Source organism: Mobula birostris, chromosome 18, assembly GCF_030028105.1.
Source record: "Mobula birostris isolate sMobBir1 chromosome 18, sMobBir1.hap1, whole genome shotgun sequence".
NCBI lineage: Eukaryota > Metazoa > Chordata > Chondrichthyes > Myliobatiformes > Myliobatidae > Mobula > Mobula birostris.
Genome location: NC_092387.1, coordinates 49576612 through 49597589, shown reverse-complemented (window position 1 = coordinate 49597589; position 20978 = coordinate 49576612). Strand labels below are relative to the sequence as shown.

The 20978-nt window shown below is 41.3% G+C and overlaps 2 protein-coding genes across 11 annotated transcripts in view; one reads left to right on the top strand and one right to left on the bottom strand.

The window, feature by feature from the left end:
• Positions 1-13930, top strand: part of vsir (V-set immunoregulatory receptor) — a 126540-nt gene extending 112610 nt beyond the window's left edge. For 2 of the 3 annotated variants that reach the window (XM_072282621.1, XM_072282619.1), the window contains exons 6-7: positions 1726-1901; positions 9680-13930. In XM_072282621.1, the coding sequence (XP_072138722.1) occupies positions 1726-1901; positions 9680-9705 (202 nt within the window). In that variant the 3' untranslated portion in view covers positions 9706-13930. Of the gene's footprint in view, positions 1-1725; positions 1902-8395; positions 8421-9679 lie in introns of all 3 variants that reach the window. The other variant, XM_072282620.1, reaches the window with a different exon arrangement.
• cdh23 (cadherin-related 23) overlaps positions 1-20978 on the bottom strand; it is a 1156658-nt gene that overhangs the window by 212569 nt on the left and 923111 nt on the right. The window lies entirely within an intron of this gene.

Below are 20978 nucleotides of genomic sequence, written 5' to 3'. Positions count from 1 at the left end.
ATACTTTATTGATCCCGGGGGAAATTGATTTTCGTTACAGTTGCACCATAAATAATAAATAGTAATAAAACCATAAATAGTTAAATAGTAATATATAAATTATGCCAGTAAATTATGAAATAAGTCCAGGTCCAGCCTATTGGCTCAGGATGTCTGACCCTCCAAGGGAGGAGTTGTAAAGTTTGATGGCCACAGGCAGGAATGACTTCCTATGACGCTCTGTGCCGCATCTCAGTGTAATGAGTCTTTGGCTGAATGTACTCCTGTGCCCACCCAGTACATTATGTAGTGGATGGGAGATATTGACCAAGATGGCATGCAACTTAGACAGCACCCTCTTTTCAGACACCACCGTGAGAGAGTCCAGTTCCATCCCCACAACATCACTGGCCTTACGAATGAGTTTGTTGATTCTGTTGGTGTCTGCCACCCTCAGCCTGCTGCCCCAGCGCACAACAGCAAACATGATTGCACTGGCCACTACAGACACGTAGAACATCCTCAGCATCGTACGGCAGATGTTAAAGGACCTCAGTCTGCTCAGGAAATAGAGATGGCTCTGACCCTTCTTGTAGACAGCTTCAGTGTTCTTTGACCAGTCCAGTTTACTGTCAATTCGTATCCCCAGGTATTTGTAATCCTCCACCATGTCCACACTGACCCCCTGGATGGAAACAGGGGTCACTGGTACCTTAGCTCTCCTCAGGTCTACCACCAGCTCCTTAGTCTTTTTCACATTAAGCTGCAGATAATTCTGCTCACACCATGTGACAAAGTTTCCTACCGTAGCCCTGTACTCAGCCTCATCTCCCTTGCTGGTGCTCTGGTTTCCTCCCACATTCCAAAGACGTATGGTTAGGGTTAGTGAGTTATGGGCATGTTATGTTGGTGCCGGATGTGTGGCAACACTCGTGGGCTACCCAGCACAATCCTCACAGATCTGATCTGACGCGACATATTTCATTGTATATGTGATAAATAAAGCTAATCTTTTTATAGGACTTCATGAGGCTTCATGATCCCTGATACCCTGCCAGACAAAGCCATTACACTCTGTAAGTGACAGCAGGGAATTACAGATCCATCAGTTTTTTTGCATGTATCAAATTGAGAGATACACAGATTGTAAGAACTGACGAGAGGTTACTTAGCCCAGAGGTCAGTTAGCAAGAATAGTGGAATGGGTGGTGGGGGGTGGAAGGTGACTGATTAGAGGCTTTTCACCTTTTGAAAAATATCTTTCTCGGTAAGTTCCTGCTACCTGTGAGACAATGTGCTGAGAACTTGGATGATGGTCTAATCTGAATGTATATTTTTCTTCGTTTAAGTTCAAGTTTATTGTCATTCAACCATACACATGTATACAGCTAAATGAAATAATATTCGTCTGAACCAAGGTGCTCAGAACGTGTATCACATACAGAACATCAAATAATAATAACACAATAATATTAACAAAGAATAAAAAATATTTTGTTGATGTACAAGTTGACATAAGTGCATATAAGACATATAATTAAATATACAATAATATAATTCTATTGGTACTGTCATAAGTAATGTTTACTGGGTGGTAGCAGGGTGATCACATGAGTTGAATGGGCTCTTACCTTGTAGTAAATGTTTTGCTTCATTTATTAATGTAATAGATTGCCTGATATTAGATGATAGATGATCCAATATCACATGTTGTCTGCTAAGTCTCCTTGGTTTTACACTTTATAGTGAGGCTGTAGGAGTGGAGAATCCAGTATTTGAGGAAATCCCAGTGCAAAGTTCAGAAGTGAAACCAAAAGTACCAACTATCAGCCGAATTCAGTCTGAATCCGATCGGCACCTTCTCTCTGAGCCCAACACCCCAATTTCTCCGGATCCTATGCAGCGATTCTTCCCGGTACTGGGTAAGTCTGTTCTTCATCCACTGCTTGCATGGGGATGTTACAGAAGCTAGCCTACATGTATAGGAAAGCAAACTGACAATGCATCGAATTTCCAGGTTTTAGCCAGAGCTCATTGGGCAGCAGCCTTGCTGTGAGATCAGAGGTTGCTGGATTTAGCAAAAATCTACCCTTTCTTTACTGCAGCACCACAGAAGTCTGGCTGACAGATGAAATGCTAAACTTAGGAGCATCTTCCTGACAGCTGGACCTGAAAGATTCTATGATGCTATTTGAACAGCAAAAAAGTTCGATTGGTGTAAAAATGGCCGGTTGATGATTGGCATGGACTTGATGAGCTGAAGGGCCTGTCTTGGTGCTGCATCTCTCTATGACTCAACGCAATCCACACCTGATATCCTGGTCAATATTTACCCCTCACTCAACATCAAAGAAACAAACTAACCCATCACTTTTGCATTACTGTTTAGCATCCAGCTGTGTAAAACATACAGCTTCATCTATTACAGAACAAAAAGTAAGTTTTTGGGTGTAATATACTTCGGGGAGTTAGAGGGTGGAGAGAGAGAGAGGAAGGGGAGGGGGAGAGAGAGAGAGAGGAAGGGGGAGAGAGGGCGGAGAGAGGGGATGAAAGCATGTGGAGTGAAATGGAGAGGGAAGGAGGAAGTAAAGGAGGGAGGAGAAAAGGGGAGAGGGTGAGAGATGGTGAGTGGAGGTTAAGTATTATGTCAGTAGGTGCAAAGTCTACAGAGGAATGAGAGGAGGGGTCAGAGAGCGGGAAAGCACAGGAAAATTAAAAAGGGTCTGTCAAACAAAATTTGATGTCACATTTTAAGTGTGAAACACTTTTTTTGCAATTGATACGCCTAACGTCGGTGGTGGGGAAACTGCTGGAGTCAGTTATCAAGGATGTGATAACAGCACATTTGGAAAGCGGTGAAATGATCGGACAAAGTCAGCATGGATTTGTGAAAGGAAAATCATGTCTGACGAATCTCATAGAATTTTTTGAGGATGTAACTAGTAGAGTGGATAGGGGAGAACCAGTGGATGTGGTATATTTGGATTTTCAAAAGGCTTTTGACAAGGTCCCACACAGGAGATTAGTGTGCAAACTTAAAGCACACGGTATTGGGGGTAAGGTATTGGTGTGGGTGGAGAATTGGTTAGCAGACAGGAAGCAAAGAGTGGGAATAAACGGGACCTTTTCAGAATGGCAGGCGGTGACTAGTGGGGTACCGCAAGGCTCAGTGCTGGGACCCCAGTTGTTTACAATATATATTAATGACTTGGATGAGGGAATTAAATGCAGCATCTCCAAGTTTGCGGATGACACGAAGCTGGGTGGCGGTGTTGGCTGTGAGGAGGATGCTAAGAGGATGCAGGGTGACTTGGATAGGTTGGGTGAGTGGGCAAATTCATGGCAGATGCAATTTAATGTGGATAAATGTGAAGTTATCCACTTTGGTGGCAAAAATAGGAAAACAGATTATTATCTGAATGGTGGCCGTTTAGGAAAAGGGGAGGTGCAACGAGACCTGGGTGTCATTATACACCAGTCATTGAAAGTGGGCATGCAGGTACAGCAGGCGGTGAAAAAGGCGAATGGTATGCTGGCATTTATAGCGAGAGGATTCGAGTACAGGAGCAGGGAGGTACTACTGCAATTGTACAAGGCCTTGGTGAGACCACACCTGGAGTATTGTGTGCAGTTTTGGTCCCCTAATCTGAGGAAAGACATCCTTGCCATAGAGGGAGTACAAAGAAGGTTCACCAGATTGATTCCTGGGATGGCAGGACTTTCATATGAAGAAAGACTGGATGAACTGGGCTTGTACTCTTTGGAATTTAGAAGATTGAGGGGGGATCTGATTGAAACGTATAAAATCCTAAAGGGATTGGACAGGCTAGATGCAGGAAGATTGTTCCCGATGTTGGGGAAGTCCAGAACGAGGGGCCACAGTTTGAGGATAGAGGGGAAGCCTTTTAGGATCGAGATTAGGAAAAACTTCTTCACACACAGAGTGGTGAATCTGTGGAATTCTCTGCCACAGGAAACAGTTGAGGCCAGTTCATTGGCTATATTTAAGAGGGAGTTAGATATGGCCCTTGTGGCTACGGGGGTCAGGGGGTGTGGAGGGAAGGCTGGGGCGGGGTTCTGAGTTGGATGATCAGCCATGATCATAATAAATGGCGGTGCAGGCTCGAAGGGCCGAATGGCCTACTCCTGCACCTATTTTCTGTTTCTATGTTTCTATGATACACGACATTATTTTTGTTCTCATTTTAAGAGTTTAACCTTCTTAGAGAGGAGTAAGAAATGTTCTTTTTATGTGTAGATGGGAAAGCTGAGTCAATTAGAAGCATTTAGATGGCATTGTACTTGAAGATTCTTTAAAGTGCCAAAACACCCAAAATCCAGCCTTGAGCAGAGAGATTAAAACACTTCACCCAGATTGTGTGCATACCTGGGCAGACATCGGTGTTGTGGTTAACAGCTAAAAGCTTTGCAAAGAAGATTAGGGGATGCATACTAACTAGTGCACACCACATTTGTGCATTTCTTGAATAATGTAAGCATTTCTAAATCACTTGAACACAAGAGGACTATGATTCCCATTTAAATTGGGTACTGAACATATTTAAAGGCTAAGTACTGCAAATGAGTGACATCAAACATAAAATTGACATCTCGCTACAATGGGAGAAATGTGGGCTGATGATCAGATACTTATTCAAGGCCCAAATTACAAATTGTGTTTTAAAGGGAGTAAAGGTAAGGCCAGAGGTTAAAGGAGGGGTTTCAGACTTTGGAAGGGACTGTGGGTGAAGGTGGGGGAGTGATAGAAGTTGGACTGGTGGTGAGGAAAACCTGCAATAGGAAAAACATCTGAATTGAAAAAGTATAAAAATCTTGGAGGGCTGCAGGACTAGGATTAGAATAATTGAAGGAATTGAATGGATGCCTGGATTTTAATTCACTCTGCAAATGTTTTCCTGCATATAATTCCTTGATGACCAGGTGTTAAAGTATCGATCATCTTGACAAACTTTGTGGAGGAAAGAGTCAACAATCTTTCAATTATAATTCTAAAGTGTACTAAATGCCGCAGAAAGGTAGCTGAAAATTGCATATAAATTTAAAAAAATATTTTCAACATTTGTAAAAGATACTTGTAAAAATATTTGTAAAAGAACTTGCCCCATTATTTGGATTTAAGTCTCTTAATAGGTTGAGTGTCATCTCACAGGGTGATAGTCCAAACCAACCACTTCCTGTTAAACTAAAGTCAGGCACATTTGTCTTCAGCATAGAAAAAATTTCAATTGTGCAAATTATAGAACATAGAACCATAGAACATTACAGCACAAAAAGAGGCCTTTTGGCCTTTCTTGGCTGTGCCGAACCATTTTTCTGCCTCGTCCCACTGACCTGTACCTGGACCATATCCTTCCATACACCTCTCATCCATGTACCTGTCCAAGTTTTTAAATGTTAAAAGTGAGCCTGCATTTACCACTTCATCTGGCAGCTCATTCCACACTCCCACCACTCTCTGTGTGAAGAAGCCCCCTCTAATGTTCCCTTTAAACTTTTCCCCCTTCACCCATGTCCTCCAGCTTTTTCTCCCTCAGCCTCAGTGGAAAAAGCCTGCTTGCATTCACTCTATCTATACCCGCCATAATTTTATATACCTCTATCAAATCTCTCCTCATTCTTCTACGCTCCAGGGAATAAAATCCTGATCTATTCAACCTTTCTCTGTAACTCAGTTTCTCAAGTCCCGGCAACATCCTTGTAAATCTTCTCCGCACTCTTTCAACCTTATTAATATCTTTCCTGTAATTTGGTGACCAAAACTGCACACAATACTCCAAATACGAGGACATCAATATTAATACGAGAATTCGAGGTTAATGACCTAGCCTTGCTAGTTCTTCAGGATAAAATGTTATACTAGCACCTCCATCATCCCACAAGCAGAGGAACCATTCGGTCAGTGATTCTGTGATCTTTGGCAAGGCGAATGAAGAAGCACAACTCTCATATGCTTTTAATAAACAAGACAAATTACCAAGTGGATGATTTCCAAAAGGGCTTCCAAGTTCATAACAACTTACTGCATCTGAAACAATTCTCCTTATTCAGCCTTCATAATTCTTTCCAATCCAGGTTTTAGGCTGATTACTTTATTGCTGCTTCAACAAGTGGGAATATCGCCTTTCTTCTAAAATCCACTGATTAATCAAACTTACAAAATGATAGGAATTTACAGCATAGGAGCCCATTCAACTCACTATGATCATGCTTGGCAACAAGTGTGAATAAACAAACGTCTGATCATCAGCCCAGATTTCTCCCATTGTAGCTAGATGTCAAATTATGTTTGATATTATCCATTTGTAATACTTAGAATTTTAATATGTTTAGTACCCAATTTAAATGGGAATCATTGTCGTCATCTTGAGTTCAGGATTTGGATCCCACTCTCTGCAGAGAGTGGTGCGGACAGCCCAGCGCATCCATAGGTGTGAACTTCCCACTATTCAGGACAGTTACAGAGAAAGGTGCGTAAAAAGGGCCTGAAGGATCATTGGGGAACTAAGTCATCCCAACCACAAACTGTTCCAGCTGCTACCATCTGGGAAATGGTACTGCAGTATAAAAGCCAGGTCTAACAGGCTCTGGGACAGCTTCTCCCACCAAGCCATCAGACTGATTAATTCACGCTGATACAATTGTATTTCTATGTTATATTGACTGTCCTGTTGTACATACAGGTCAACCTTCACTAATCCGACTACCTGTAATCCGGTTCCTTCGATAATCCGGCACTGATTATGCTTAATGTGATCTTTCTGTAATTCAGCATTTTCACTAATCTGGCACTCCTCAGGTCCCAATGTTGCCGGATTAGTGAAAGTCGACTTGTATTATTTATTACAAATTACTATAAATTGCACATTTAGACAGAGACGTAGCGTAAAGATTTTTACTGTTCATGCATGTGAGGGATGTAAGATTAAATTCAATTCAATTCAATCCCCAGCACTTGGTTTCCTGACCTCTGAATGGAGAAACACAGACAGATTTCCTTTTTTAAGAACTCTTCACAGCCTCTCCATGACTTTTTCTTTTCTTTTTCTAAAAAGCTTTGCAACCATCAAACAAGACCTCTGGCTCATGGAGGTATCATGTCTCATGCTATTACCACATCATTCACATTTGGAAACACCAGTGCCTCTGACAAGAGTGAGAAGGAAAGGAAGGAGAATGGAAGCTGCACATCAGAAGAACTAAATTAAAAAAAAATAGAAGACTTGCATTTCCAAAGCGCCCTTCGCCACCTCTTATTTCCCTTCATAGCCTCTTACCATCTCAAAGTGCTGCAAGCCAACGAAGTACTTCATGCAATGTCGGCTTGGCAATACTTGATGGAGCAGACTTGTTGAGCCAAATGGCCAATTTCTGCTCCTGCCTGTCTGTATCTTGTTTTACGGCGGTTGGCATCCAGCTTAATGGTGCATTACCGCCACCCTCTGCTCCAGAATGTTCACTAGACATACATTCTAAATCCCTTCACCCAATCTCACACACACACACACACACACACACACAAACCTACACTTCACCCTCCCATCTTTGACCATCCTAGTATCCTATTCCTGTTTATTCGTCATATTCTATAAAAAATCCCTGTACCCCTTAAAAACACTAAAAATACCCGGACTTGTGCTCTCTCACTCATGCCCAGCAACCCTTTTAATGTGAATTCCTGCATCCCCAGCTCCCTTAATTTATTTCTCATCATCTCTCTCTGTATCCCATACTTCCTGCAACACAAAACTACATGTTCTACTGACTCCTCTTCCTGACATTCCTCACACAATCCTGTCTGGTGTTTCCCTATCATTTTCAATGTTTTGTTTAATGCACAATGCCCCAGCCTTAACCTAGTCCACACAATTTCCTCTCTTCCGTTTCCATTACCTACCCTAGTAACTGCAACACTCTTTTGTATTTGATATAAATGCCTCCCTTTCCCATCTTTCTTGCCACATTCGGTTGACTTTTTCCCAGATTACACATTTAACCTCTGCTTTACTGATACTAAAGTGCATTTCCACATTTTCTTTCTTTAACGCCCTCTTTGCTAACTCATCCACCCTCTCATTCCCCTTCACCCCTACATGTGCTGGAACCCATAGAAATTTTACCTGACCTCCCTGATTTGCAATTCTTGTAACTAACTGAAGGACTTCATAAAGTACATCTTGCCGACTGTTTGTGTGAAAAGACCTTAAACTTGCTAGAACTGAGGATGAATCTGAACATATCAATGCTTTGACTTGTCTGGCCTTCTGCACCCATTGCAACGCAACCAACACCACCAGCATCTCCACTGTAAACACTCCTAATTTATTAGATGTTCTTCTGCTGATTCCAATTTCTTTTGCTGGTATGACCACCCCAAACCCTGTCACTCCTGTTGCAGGTTTCTTCGCACCATCCGTATAAATGTGAGTATAATCACTATACTTTTCCATCACATGACAGTTAAATGCATTTACCAAATCTGTTTTATATCTTTCTTTCCTTTTTACCTCTAACAAATGCCAGTCTATGTCAGGCCATACAAGCTTCCATGGAGCTACAACCGGATAAACTACTGAAGGACTTATCCTCAGATCAAATACTCCACATTCTTTCGCGATATCATTCCCTACCCGACTAAAGGTATCCCTCTGAAACCTCCCATTTTCCCAGCACTCCTGCAACACTCCTTTAGTAGGGTGAGAATCATTGTGCCCCTGCAAGTTAGCCCAGTAGTTTGCCATCAGTTGCATCCTTCTTAGTTCCAAAGGCATTATTCCCATTTCTACCTGTAGGGCCGAATTTCTGCTCCTATGTCTGATGGTCTAACAAATATTGTAGATCAGCACAAACCATGTGATAAATGATCATCATTTTTAAGTGGTGTCACCTGGGAATAAATCTCTTGGGCTAACCCCTTTGTGTCAAGGGACCTTCTACCTTGACCTGACAGAGTATTGATTTAATGTGCCATTCAAAGACACTGTCTCCAATGCTGGGAGCAGTCCCTCAGAGCCTCACTGGTGTGTCAGCCCAGGCTTTTATGGTTGGGTATCTGCAACAGCACTTGAAACCACAACTTTCTGATTTGGAGACGAAGGCCATGCCAAAATGCTCCCAATTAGTATGCCCAACAACAAATCTACACAAGCTACAGGGGGTAAACACTGCACCATCCTATGTGGTTTTGACTTGGATATCTTATGTCCATTAGGCAATAGGTGTAGGTGCAGAATTAGGCCACTAAGACTATCAAGTAGGCTCCACCATTCAATTATGACTGATTTATCATCCCTCTCAACCCCATTATCTTGCCTTTTCCTGGCAACCTTTGACGCCTTTACTAATCAAGAACCTATCAACCTCCTCTTTAAATATTCCCAATGACTTGGCCTCCACAGCTGTCTGAGGCAATGAATTCCACAGATTCACCACCCTCTAGCAAAAAACTCATCCTCATCTCTGTTTTAAAGGGACATGTTTGTATTCTGAGGTTGTGCCCTGTGGTCCTAGACCCTCTCACTATTGGAAACATCCTCTCCACATCTACTCTATCAAGGCCTTTTGGAGCCATCAGATGTTTGTCATACAGTAACCCTTTAATTAAATAGTAAATTGTTAAAAAAAAATTGAATCAATGATGAGAAAAATGTTAACAGTAACCTTCTTTGTTTCCCTCCTGCAGAACTAGTACCAGACTCTCCAAAGTGATGCCGGCATATGGCTTGGAGCAGATAAAGTGGTGGCATGAATTGTCATACTATTGCAAAGGGCTACACAAATAATGACATATTTTCCATTCAGAACTGGCAGTAATAGACAGCAATCAAGCTAAGCTGGAAAGTCAGGACCAAAGCTCTTCGTCCAATTCAAGTTCCAACAGCGATACAAATGAAGGATTACGTAGCGGCACATTATCTTTTACTAACAGGAAGTTAACGTCTATATTTGTGGTAATGAATGACATGATAATCAATTATTAGTACATTGAGACACTCAAAGTTTATTGGTGTACGCGAGATAATGTGGTTACAGAATTTGGCTCATAAGTGAACGCTGATTAATGCATTTGCCTCTGCATGGAATATCTGTGTGTGTTTTCCTTCAGCCATTGTTCCTCTCCTTTCTTGCTGACCAATGGCACCCAGCCACAGGTGTAAAGTTGTCTAACTTTCAGCCTCCAGAGGGACTCTCGAAACCCTGAGTTCAGTCAAAGGCTGTAGCTTTGATTCCCAAGGTCTGTGTGCAAACAGACATATGAAGTCATATGCTTGAGCAGTGTTGCTTCAGTCATATGAAGAAAAAAAAACACCTTAAAAAAGACACCTTTGTTTAGGCACAACTGTTGTTGTTCATTTTTGTGCCTTGTGGCGCATCTGGTGGCATTTTTTTTGCCATATCTTTAGCATTTGTCTGTTTTTTTAATGAGGCCGAGTTGTTAGCTCGATGCTCAACCCCGCACAGATGGAAAATGTGCAAGGGGCCAGCTGGATTCAAACCCGGGACCATTCACCTTGAAGTCCGGTGCTGATGCCACTACACCACCAGCTGGCTAGTCATAACTGTAGCTCCAGGAAATGTTACGTTTTCCTCTGTTGATTTTTGTATTAATGTGCAGCTGAGGAAGCTGCTGCCTCAGTAACTCAGATTCCGTCCTGACCTCCATGCTGTCCATCTGGAGCTTTCAGGTTCTCCATTACCAAGTGGATTTTCCCGGGTGCTCCAGTTTCTAAAAATTAGTGGGACAGAAGGCTAATTGTAAATTGTCCCTAGTGTGTAGTGGGTGGTAGGATCAGTGGAAGCTGAAGGGAATATAGAGAGCATAAATAATTGGATTTGGCATAAGTTGGTGTTGATGGTCAGCAGAGATTCGATGGGCCAAATGGTCCATGTTATATTCTCCATTTTCTCCAGACACATGGAATGGTATTGAGTAGGGAAGGAAAGAGATTGGAGACTTGGAAGCAACACAAGAAAAACCTCATCTATTCCTACAGCTGGTGGGGATTGCAGGATTTACACTCAAGACCCAGTGTCAGTAAGAGTGCTAGCTTCTCAATAGCAACATAGCTGCCTCACAGATGAAGAACTGTAAATGGAGCAAATTACTGTAACTGTACAGAATCCAAAACAAAAAATGCAGGAAGCTCCTCAGTGGGTTGAGCAGCATTAATGGGAAGAGAAACAAAATCAACATTCAAGGTCAAAATCTCTTCTTCAGAGTCTGAAAAGGGAAAAGCTGTCACATTTTAAGTTATAAACACAAAAGATTCTTCGGATGCTGGAAATCCTCAGATTAACATGCACAAAATGCTGAAATGCAGCGGGTCAGGCAGCATCTATGAACAGGAATAAACAGTCAACTTTTGTTCTTGGGCCAAAACATCGACTGTTTATTCCTTTCCACAGACACCATCTAACCTGCTGAGTTCCTCCAGCATTTTGTGTGTGTTACATGTTTTAAGTAGCAGAAAAGGGGAGGGAGGAGTACAGAGGAACTGTCTGTGATGGGGTACAGAACCAAGTTGTCAGTTACTTTGAAGAAAAGATGAGAGTGGGAGTGAAAAAGAACAAACAGATTCCAATAGAAAAGCACAACCATATCTGTTGCAGAGACAAATATGGGTCATTACTTGCAATTGTCAGTCCAATTCTGTCTCCCATTCCTACAATGATTTCTCTTTCTATTCTCTTCTATATTGCTCCAACTAACCCCAAAGTAAGCTTGAAGAATGGCACCTCGTCCTCTATATGGGTATTCATCACTCTTGGGACTTAATACTGAATTTATCAGGTTACCAAATGCCTTTTGTTTCTCTCCACAGATATGGTTTTAACTTTGTTTCAGTTTCAATTCTGCCTTTCACTGCCAATTTTTAAAACTATTGCAACCTTGACAACTTATCACAGACTTTATATCTGTTCTCTCCAGCTCTCTTCCTTTCTACCCAGCAAAGTAGCCTTGTTTTCTTACCTTTCCAGCTCTGATCATGGGTCTCTGACCTGAAACATTAACTGTTTCTGTCCTTGTGGATGCTACCTGATCTACTGTGTGCTTCCAGATTTGAGTTTTTTCTAGTGACATACCATAAACCTTGATAAGATAGTACTGTATTTACAATGCAATGCAGGCCTCAATTGATTGTGCTATTCTTTGGAGTTAAGGTGGCTAGGGCAAACAAATCACTTTCAAAAGCATTCTCAAGTAAATGTGATGCAATCTCTACTTGTCATGGGCATGTTAGTACAGCAGTTAAGCTGCTAGACATGCACCACGAGTCTTGGGCTAATGATCCAGTTATGTGAGTTCATATCTGACCAAAGTAGCTAGGAATGCAAATTTACCTAATTAAATAAATATGCTATTTACATAAAAGCTCATGGGGGGTGGAATGTTTCCTTGGTCAATAACATTTAATTTCTATCTGATGTGCATTTGGTCCCATTGAATTTGAGAGCAGCAAATGGGTGAAGTTTAATATAGATAGTTGTTTACATTTGCCCATGCGTCCAGTACTGGTAAATAAGGGTGAATATCCGTCCACCTTTCTCTGTTGACAAGTCAAAGTCATTATGAACAGCAGGGCAAAACTGATTGCCTAATGCAAGATCTCCATTGATACATTTCAACAGTAGATAACTGCGCTGTTGGCTGACAGGAAGGGTAGATTAGATTTATTTATCATATACTGAACTATACAGTGAAATGCATTGTTTGCATTATCAGCCAACACAGCTGAAGGAAGTGAAGGGGGCACCCTGTACCCACAGGTGTCACCACACATTCCAGAACAACACGCAAATAATACACAAAGAATAACAACAATAAAACAGGCCCCTTTTCCACCCTCTCATCTACACAAGCCCTAGGGCCTCCAACCTTCACATTGTAATAGTCATTCAAGTCTGCTGCCCACTGCTCCTGTGCTTCAATCATTTCCTCCCACTGCTGGCTGACCCTCACTCTGCCAGCCATGACTCTCTTCTAAAGACCTATCAAGATCACTGCGGGAGTGCTGCACCGTCAGCAGTGAATGGAAAGGATCCCACAGCACTACTTCAAAGACCATGAGGCAAGCCATCCCCAGAATCTTTCTCAACATTAAATTCTGACTTTTAACACAGGCCCATCTGTAAAAATGAAGCACATCTACACACAAGAGATTCTGCAGGTAATGGAAACGTTGAGTAACACACACACACACACACACACACACACAAATGCCTGAGGACCCTTCATCGGAACTGGAGAGGGAAGGGGGAAGAAATCAGAATAAGAAGGTGGGAGGGGGAACGGAAGGAGTGCAAGCTTAGCAGAGGCATGTTCCCAGGAAGCTACATTTAGCATCGCGTTAAAAAGAAAAAAAAGGCAGACACCAAATGGATAGTCACCCATTAATATGACCCCCAGGATACAGGCCATTCAAGATGTTAGTTATTATGTAACGTCATCTGATGTGCTGTGCTTAAACAATTAAGTAAATAATGAACAGCTATTAAACCATTATAATGAATAAAATCCACGAGTACAAAATCTAAAACTAAATCTAATATAAATGTTGTTTTCATGCTGATAAATGGCTACAGCATTTTCTATATGACAAGAATGATGCTTTAAAAGTACTTCATTGCCCATAAAGTGTTTTGGATTAACCTAGAGGGGGGATATGGAAGGGGCTATAGAAATGTAAGCCATTACTTTTTTCAAGATGATGTCCAAACAGCATGAACATATGCAGCAACTTTAATGCAGTTAACTGTTCTGAGGCACTATACCAGGAGGTTCAGAGATCAGGGATGTTGTTGTATTACTGACCTATAGCTGACCCCTCAGGGTGCTGGGCAGTTCACTTCAAAGCCAACAAGTGCATAACATGCTGGTGGGACAGGAAGGACAAGCAGCTGAGAAGAATGGGCTGGGTGTTGAGGTGTGTGTGGGGGTGGGGGGTAGGGGGAGGGAACAGGAAGTGGTTCCCAAGCTACTGCAAGCATTGTACATAATGAGGTGCCGCAGGTGCTTGCAGTAGCTGGGCACCACTTCCTATTGCCAGATTGCACCTGTCTCATTGAGGTGAGTGCATTAAGCTCAGCTACCTAGTGAGACAAAGGAAGTAATGAAAATTATTACACACTTCCATTAAGTAGAACACAGAACCGCACAATGCAAATTCAAGCCATTGGCCCACAATGTCTGAAAGGAACATGATACGAAATTAAATAAAACCTCTTCTGCCTGTATATTTCTCTCTATTCCCTTAATTTTCATGCACCTATCTAAAAGTCTCTTAAACACCTTTACCATACTGACTTCCACTGCTACCCTGGCAGCCTGTTCCAGGCATTTACCACTCTGTACAAAAACTTGTCTTGTATGTCTCCTTTAAATTTTCCTCCTCCCACCTTAAAAACATATCCTCTAGTACCCTGGGAAAAAAGTCTCCTTATCTAAAAATCTCAAATATAAATGTTTAAAATGCACAAACAAGAGAAAATCTGCAGATGCTGGAAATCCAAGCAACACAGACAAAATGCTGGAGGAATTCAGCAAGTCAGGCAGCACCTATAGAAAAATGTACACAGTCCTGCTGAAGGATTTTGGCCCGAAACGTCGACTGTACTTTTTTTCCATAGATGCTGCCTGGCCTGCTGAGTTCCTCCAGCATTTTGAGTGTGCTGCTTGTTTAAAATGCAGACTCATCGGTATCTGCAAGGAGATTAATGAGGGTGCTTCCAACTTTGTAGAATTTCAGGTAAGAGGAATGGGAGGTTATTTTCTCTGAAACAGAAAACCATGGAGGAAAATTTAAAAGATGTGGCACATTTCCTTCAACAGTGAGATTAATACCTTGAGGCATGGTTTAAGGTAATTAGTAAAATAATTAGAAAAGAGCTGAAGACAGACTTCTTTTTGTCTTAAGTGTAGTGGGGGACTGAAACTTGGTGCCTGAAACCCTCATCGAATGGATCAGTTGTAACCACAGGACCACATAAACACAAAGAGTATGGACACCATGGACTTGGTGTCTTCTCTATGTGTTGCTGGAAGTGAGAAGACCAGGTATTTAGATGAGGGATAAATAAAAGCCAGCACAATTCCTCAAGTAATGCTTGAGACCAGGAAGACCATTCTGATTTCTAGCCTCTTCCTGAAAAATTTTCTATCTTTATCTTTCGGTACAATCAAACCTGCTACGCATATCTAGAATTCTGTGCTCATTATGGCACAGTTCATTAAGGCCGATGGCGGTCAACCTTCAAAACATGATCGGAGCAGAACACAAATACAAGAAAATCTGCAGATGCCGGAAATCCAAAGCAATGCACACACAAAATGGTGGAGGAACTCAGTACGCCAGGCAACGTCTATGGAAAAGAGTAAACAACAGATGTTTCGGGCCAAGACCCTTCTTCAGGACAGAGAGGGAAGGGGGGAGATGCCTGAATAAAAAGGTGGGGAAAGGGGAAGGAGGACAAGCTGGAAGGTAATAGGTGAAGCCAGGTGGTTGGGAAAGGCCAAGGGCTGGAGAAGAAAGAATCAGATATGAGAGGAGAGTGGACAACAGGAGAAAGGGAAGGGGGGTGGAATCCCAGGGGGATGTAATATGCAGGTGAGAAGAAGTAAAAGGTCAGAGTGGGAAATAGAGGAAGGGGTGGGGGAGGGAATTGCGTTCAACAGAAGGAGAAATTGATGATTAGAGCAGTGTTGGTTTCTTTGCTAATATAGTTGGTGGAAAGTGTAAAATCTACTGAGGCTCCCTTAAAGTATTTTTGTGCAAGTTATATTGCACTTGAAAATAAGCATAATTTTAGGCATTTTAGTTATTGAAGAATAAGGAAGGAATACTTATATCATTGTCTTACACTTCCATTTTCAAATGTCCTAAAGTGCTCACAGCTACTGAAAAGCACTTTGAAATGAGGTGACTTTTGTAACGAAGCTAATATAAGAGCTAATTTGTACACAGCAAATCCCACTAATAGTTGATAGGACTCCTGCCTCCAAATCACTCTTCATTCAACGAACAACAGCAGATCTGTAGATTCTGGAAATCAAAGCAAAATTCACAATGAGTTCTGATGAAGGGCCTTGGCCTGAAATCTCTTTTCTGTGGATGCTGCCTGACCAGCTGTGTTCCTTCAGAATTTTGTATGTGTTGCACCATTCATCCAAAATCTCTGTTCAAAGATTCCCACTGGCATTCCCACTCTGGTATTGTTTTTTGCATGCAATGTTCAAATGCAGCTTTGCCTTCCTTTTCAGGATGCGTTACTTGAGGAATTGTACCGGCCTACATTTATCCCTCATCTAAAACCTGTGCAGTCGTTTCTTTGTAGCTGTTTACAGGAGGACAAGTTACTTCTTGTACTTTTGACTTAAACAGTACTTCATACATACTTTATGAAGTGGTTTCGAAAATTCCGTAAAATAATGCAAATTTTACTCTCGATGTTTAAATGCCCCATAGTAACTCCTCTGGGAACAATTCTCATGGTTGCCTAGGCAGCATTCCTCTTTCAACTACCACGTACATTGACTTTCCATGGAAGTATTTGATGGGAGATGGAAATGGTTTGCCTTATTGTTGACATATGCTGTTCCATTCAAATATTTGTATATAAGTAAAAGGCATTGTATATACTGTAACTGCAAGCCCATCTATCCAAGAGTCATATCAACTTGTGTAATTGTTCTAGGCTATGTGTTATTCAAAGCCATGTCCCAATGGGAAACTATGTCACATGGATATCCTTGTTGCTAAGATGATAAACCTTCACAGAGATATAGTGGGAGGAGTATTATAGGACTATAGGAGGGAGACTCAATAGGACAAATATTTTAAAATCCACCCCATCCCTTTTGTGCAATGACATTTTTTTTTCATTTCAATTAGTATTATTTTCTTCTGAAAACTGTCAAATGTTGTCATCAACACGTTGCAGGCACTTTGGAGGAAGTTAAATTTGACCGCTATTGTTCTCGATAGATTATTATGCACAGATACATAAACTTAATGATTATTTAGGAGGGGGGGAGAGATACATCATCTTGCTGCCACGCTTTCTGTGCATGCTTGGTGTTCGGGTAGGGAAATATGACCCAAAAATAAAAGGCAACTTAAGATGGCTGACAAAATGTGTAGTTACCAGATCCTAGTTCAGTAATTCTTCTTCAACTGAGTACTCTGCCTCATCCCCCTCAGTGTACAATTACAAATATCAAATGCCCTTGGACACAACACATGGATCATATTTTTATGTAACAAAATTTACAATGTATGCTTTAACCGTGTGGATTAATTATTCAAAATATATGTAAATTACTTCAGACTTTTTTTTCATTACTTTTCTAAAGTTTAAAGTTGTAACATTTTATATCAAAATTAGCTTCAAAGGAATTGAAAAAAATTAACAAATAAAAATACCTGTTCTACTGTCATAGAAATGCTTAACTTTGTTCTTCAATACTTCACTGACTTAAATTAAGACAGAGAAAAATGACATCACCACTTATTATTGGGACTAATATCGTCTGGTTACTTAGCCAAGACATTGGGGTAGATTCTACAAAGAAGCTCACTCAATAACTGAAAATTTATGGATCCAACTCTATTATTTGTTTGTTGTTAGTTTTCAGATTCTGGACTGTTAATTTTGGAGTCATTGCAGTGTGGTACAAGGAGCATTTAACATGAACTGCAGAGATACACTTAAAGTGAAGCTAGCCAGGGAGAAAAGACCAAAAGGGTGTGTGTTGAAAAGATGAAGTGGAGAGAGAATGGGAGTAACATGTAAAAAAAAATGCTGGAGGAACTGAGCAGGTCAGGCAGCATCTATAGAAAGGAATAAACAGTCAACATTTCAGATCCAGTCCCTTCATCAGGAATGGGAGGAGGCTTTTGTGAAAGTATTAACATCGGTACGAATGAGATAGGCTGAATGACCTGTTTCTGAGTCTAAACTCTGTGTCATCATCTGCAAGATAATTCAGTAGGGCTTGATGTTTTCATTTTTGGTGAGTTGAGATCATCATTTATAAAGGGTGTAATTACCAGAACTAAGTGAATTTTCTCAGAAGTAGTGTCTTCCTCTCAGAATTCATTGGATCTATGCCATCCTCTCTGTGTAAATGTATGGTTGTACTAAATATTTACACTTCCTTCATTTACCATGTCACACATAATGGGGGAAGTGACTTACACCAATTTCTCTGCCCGTCTATAAAGATATTTAGCATTAATACAGGGTTAATTTGGGTGTGTTCTTTCTGTCTTTGCTGGCTGGCAGAGAGATATCTTCAGTTTTTAAAGAAATCATTGGGCGTCAACTCTCAGCTTCCTCTTGTGGAGAGAATCTACAACCAAGGGTCATTGTTAAAAATATGATGTCATCTATTTTAGACAAAGAGGTTTTTTTTTTCTACAGTCACGATTCTTTGCAATTCTTTTCCTCAGAGGGAATGGAAACAAAGCAGGTGAATAGTTAGAGGCAAAGGTAGATAGATTCCTGATAAACAATTGGGTGAAAGGTTACTGGGAGTAGTTGGGAATGCAGAGGACTACACAGGCAATGACAATTAGTAATAACATGTTTGATGAACAATAAATGCACTTTCAAACTGCTTGCACTTTTTACATGTTGTGGGTTTGTTCATCTGCCCCTTTTCACTGTCCCCATCACCTCAGAATCAGCTGCAATCCCATTAATTGCAATTATTGGTAAAATCTCAGTAAGTGGATGATTTACCAATACTTGAAAGATACTGTGGTGACAAGAACTAAACATAATACTTCAGTTAAGGCTAGATAATTTCTTTTTAAATGCTCAGTATTACATCATTGATTTTATACTCTATTAATAAAACCAAAATTCAATATACCGTATTAATCACATTCTCAACATATTCCGCCACATCCGAATAAGTTATGCACACATCTTCCCAGGATCATCTGCTTCTTCATCCCATTATTCTTTATTATACATTGCCTCTTCTCCAAGAGCACCACAACCTCATTGTGGTTTAGAGGCCTGCATGCATCAATGACCCAGAGAGCTACAGTATGTTGGCCGGAGTCAGGACATCATGCTTTGGCTCTTGGTAGGGTCACCCACGTGAAACAGGACAAAGAGTAGAGGGCAGACCAAGAAACAGTGGTCCCCAGCCTCCGGGCTGTGGACCGATACCGGGCCGCAAAGCATTCAGGGTGCAGCAGTAGCCAGAACGCACCCAGCACATCTTTAAGAAAAAAGCTAATTAATTAGCTTGTTTATTTCGGCTTTTTTTTTAAAGGTGTGCTGAGCGCATTCCAGCCACCGCTGCACCACTGCATGCTTCGCGGCCCGGAGGTTGGGGACCACTGATCTACCGGTCCTCCAGGTTTGGAGGGGTTTCAGCCCAGGGCTAACAATGCTGACTATACTTCATTAGAAGCTTGAAGAGATTTGGTATGTCAACAAAAACATTCAAAAATTTCTATATGTGTACCGAGGAGAGCATTCTGTTTGGCTGCATCATTGTCTGGTATGGGCTGGGGGGGGTGGGGTCTGCTGCACAGGACCAAAAGAAGCTGCAGAGGGTTGTAAATTTAATTGATTCCATCTTGGGCAATAGCCTACAAAGTACCCAGGACATCTTCAAGGAGCGGTGTCTCAGAAAGGCAGCATCTATTATTAAGGACCTCCAGCACCCAGGGCATGCACTTTTCTCACCGTTACCATCAGGTAGGAGGTACAGAAGCCTGAAAGCACACACTCAGTGATTCAGGAACAGCTTCTTCCCCTCTGCCATCCGATTTCTGAATGGACATTGAACCCATGAACATTGCCTCACTATTTTAATATACACTATTTCTGTTTTTGCACGATTTTTAATCTATTCAATACACATATACTCTAATTGATTACTTATTTATTTACTTTTACTTATTTTTTCTTCTATATTATATATTGCATTAAACTGCTGCTGCTAAGTTAACAAATTTCACGACACAAGCCGGTGATAATAAACCTGATTCTGATTCTGGTAAAACAAAACTGTTGCAGAAACAGCAATAAAGACTCATTCTACATCTGAGTGTGATAGTTTTCCTGAGTCTCCACCTGGGACTTGGATGACGGACAGCGGTGAGAACCGAGAGGAAGCTACTGATATGATGAAGGAAGAATCCCTGAACGGCTGAACGGTGCCAGAGACGGATACCTTCATTACTGCTCTAAATGCTGGTGGCGTAACAGGCAGGCTGAATATATAGCTTCCCTTCAGTATTCCTACCAAAATGCCTCTCCTCACACTTCTCTGCAAGAAACATCATCTACCATTCTTCTGCCCATTCAACCAGTGTACTGCATATCGTACTGCAACCTGTCATTGTTCTGTTTATGGTACACAACACTGACAAGTTTTGTACCATCCTTAAAGTTAAAAAATGTGGCTTGCATTTGCAATTCTGGGCATTAACATTAGGGTTGTTCAAAAACGAAATGATGGCCAACAATATTATTCGTGCTCATGTCCTTTCATCACACCCTTTTGTCAGTTACCTGATGTTAGCCTATAATTAGCTTATTTATACTGTTTTTGTTGAAGAAATAATTGATTCACTGTGTCAAATTCCAAAGAAACAAAGAGGGTGAAGTGCAAAATAACTGCTAGTTCATTTATAGTAGAACAGCTGATTATCCTTAGAATAGGTTTAATTCCACTTAAAAATTCAGCGTGCACATGTTGTCGCTGGGCAAAAAATTACACAGCACAAGATTTTTGCACACGCTGGTCATTAAATTAGAGGGAACTTTGAAGGTGACCTGCTTGACAGGCTCCCAAATTCTCCACCGTCCCTCCACCCAGTAGCATGCCGTGTGTGTCACCCTACAGATATGTTTGAGCAACTTGCCATTGCTTCTGTCACAAAGTCTGCCAAATCCACAGCCTTAACTACCTTGAAGGACAGGAGTAGCAGGCACAAGGGGACCACAATCATCTGTCT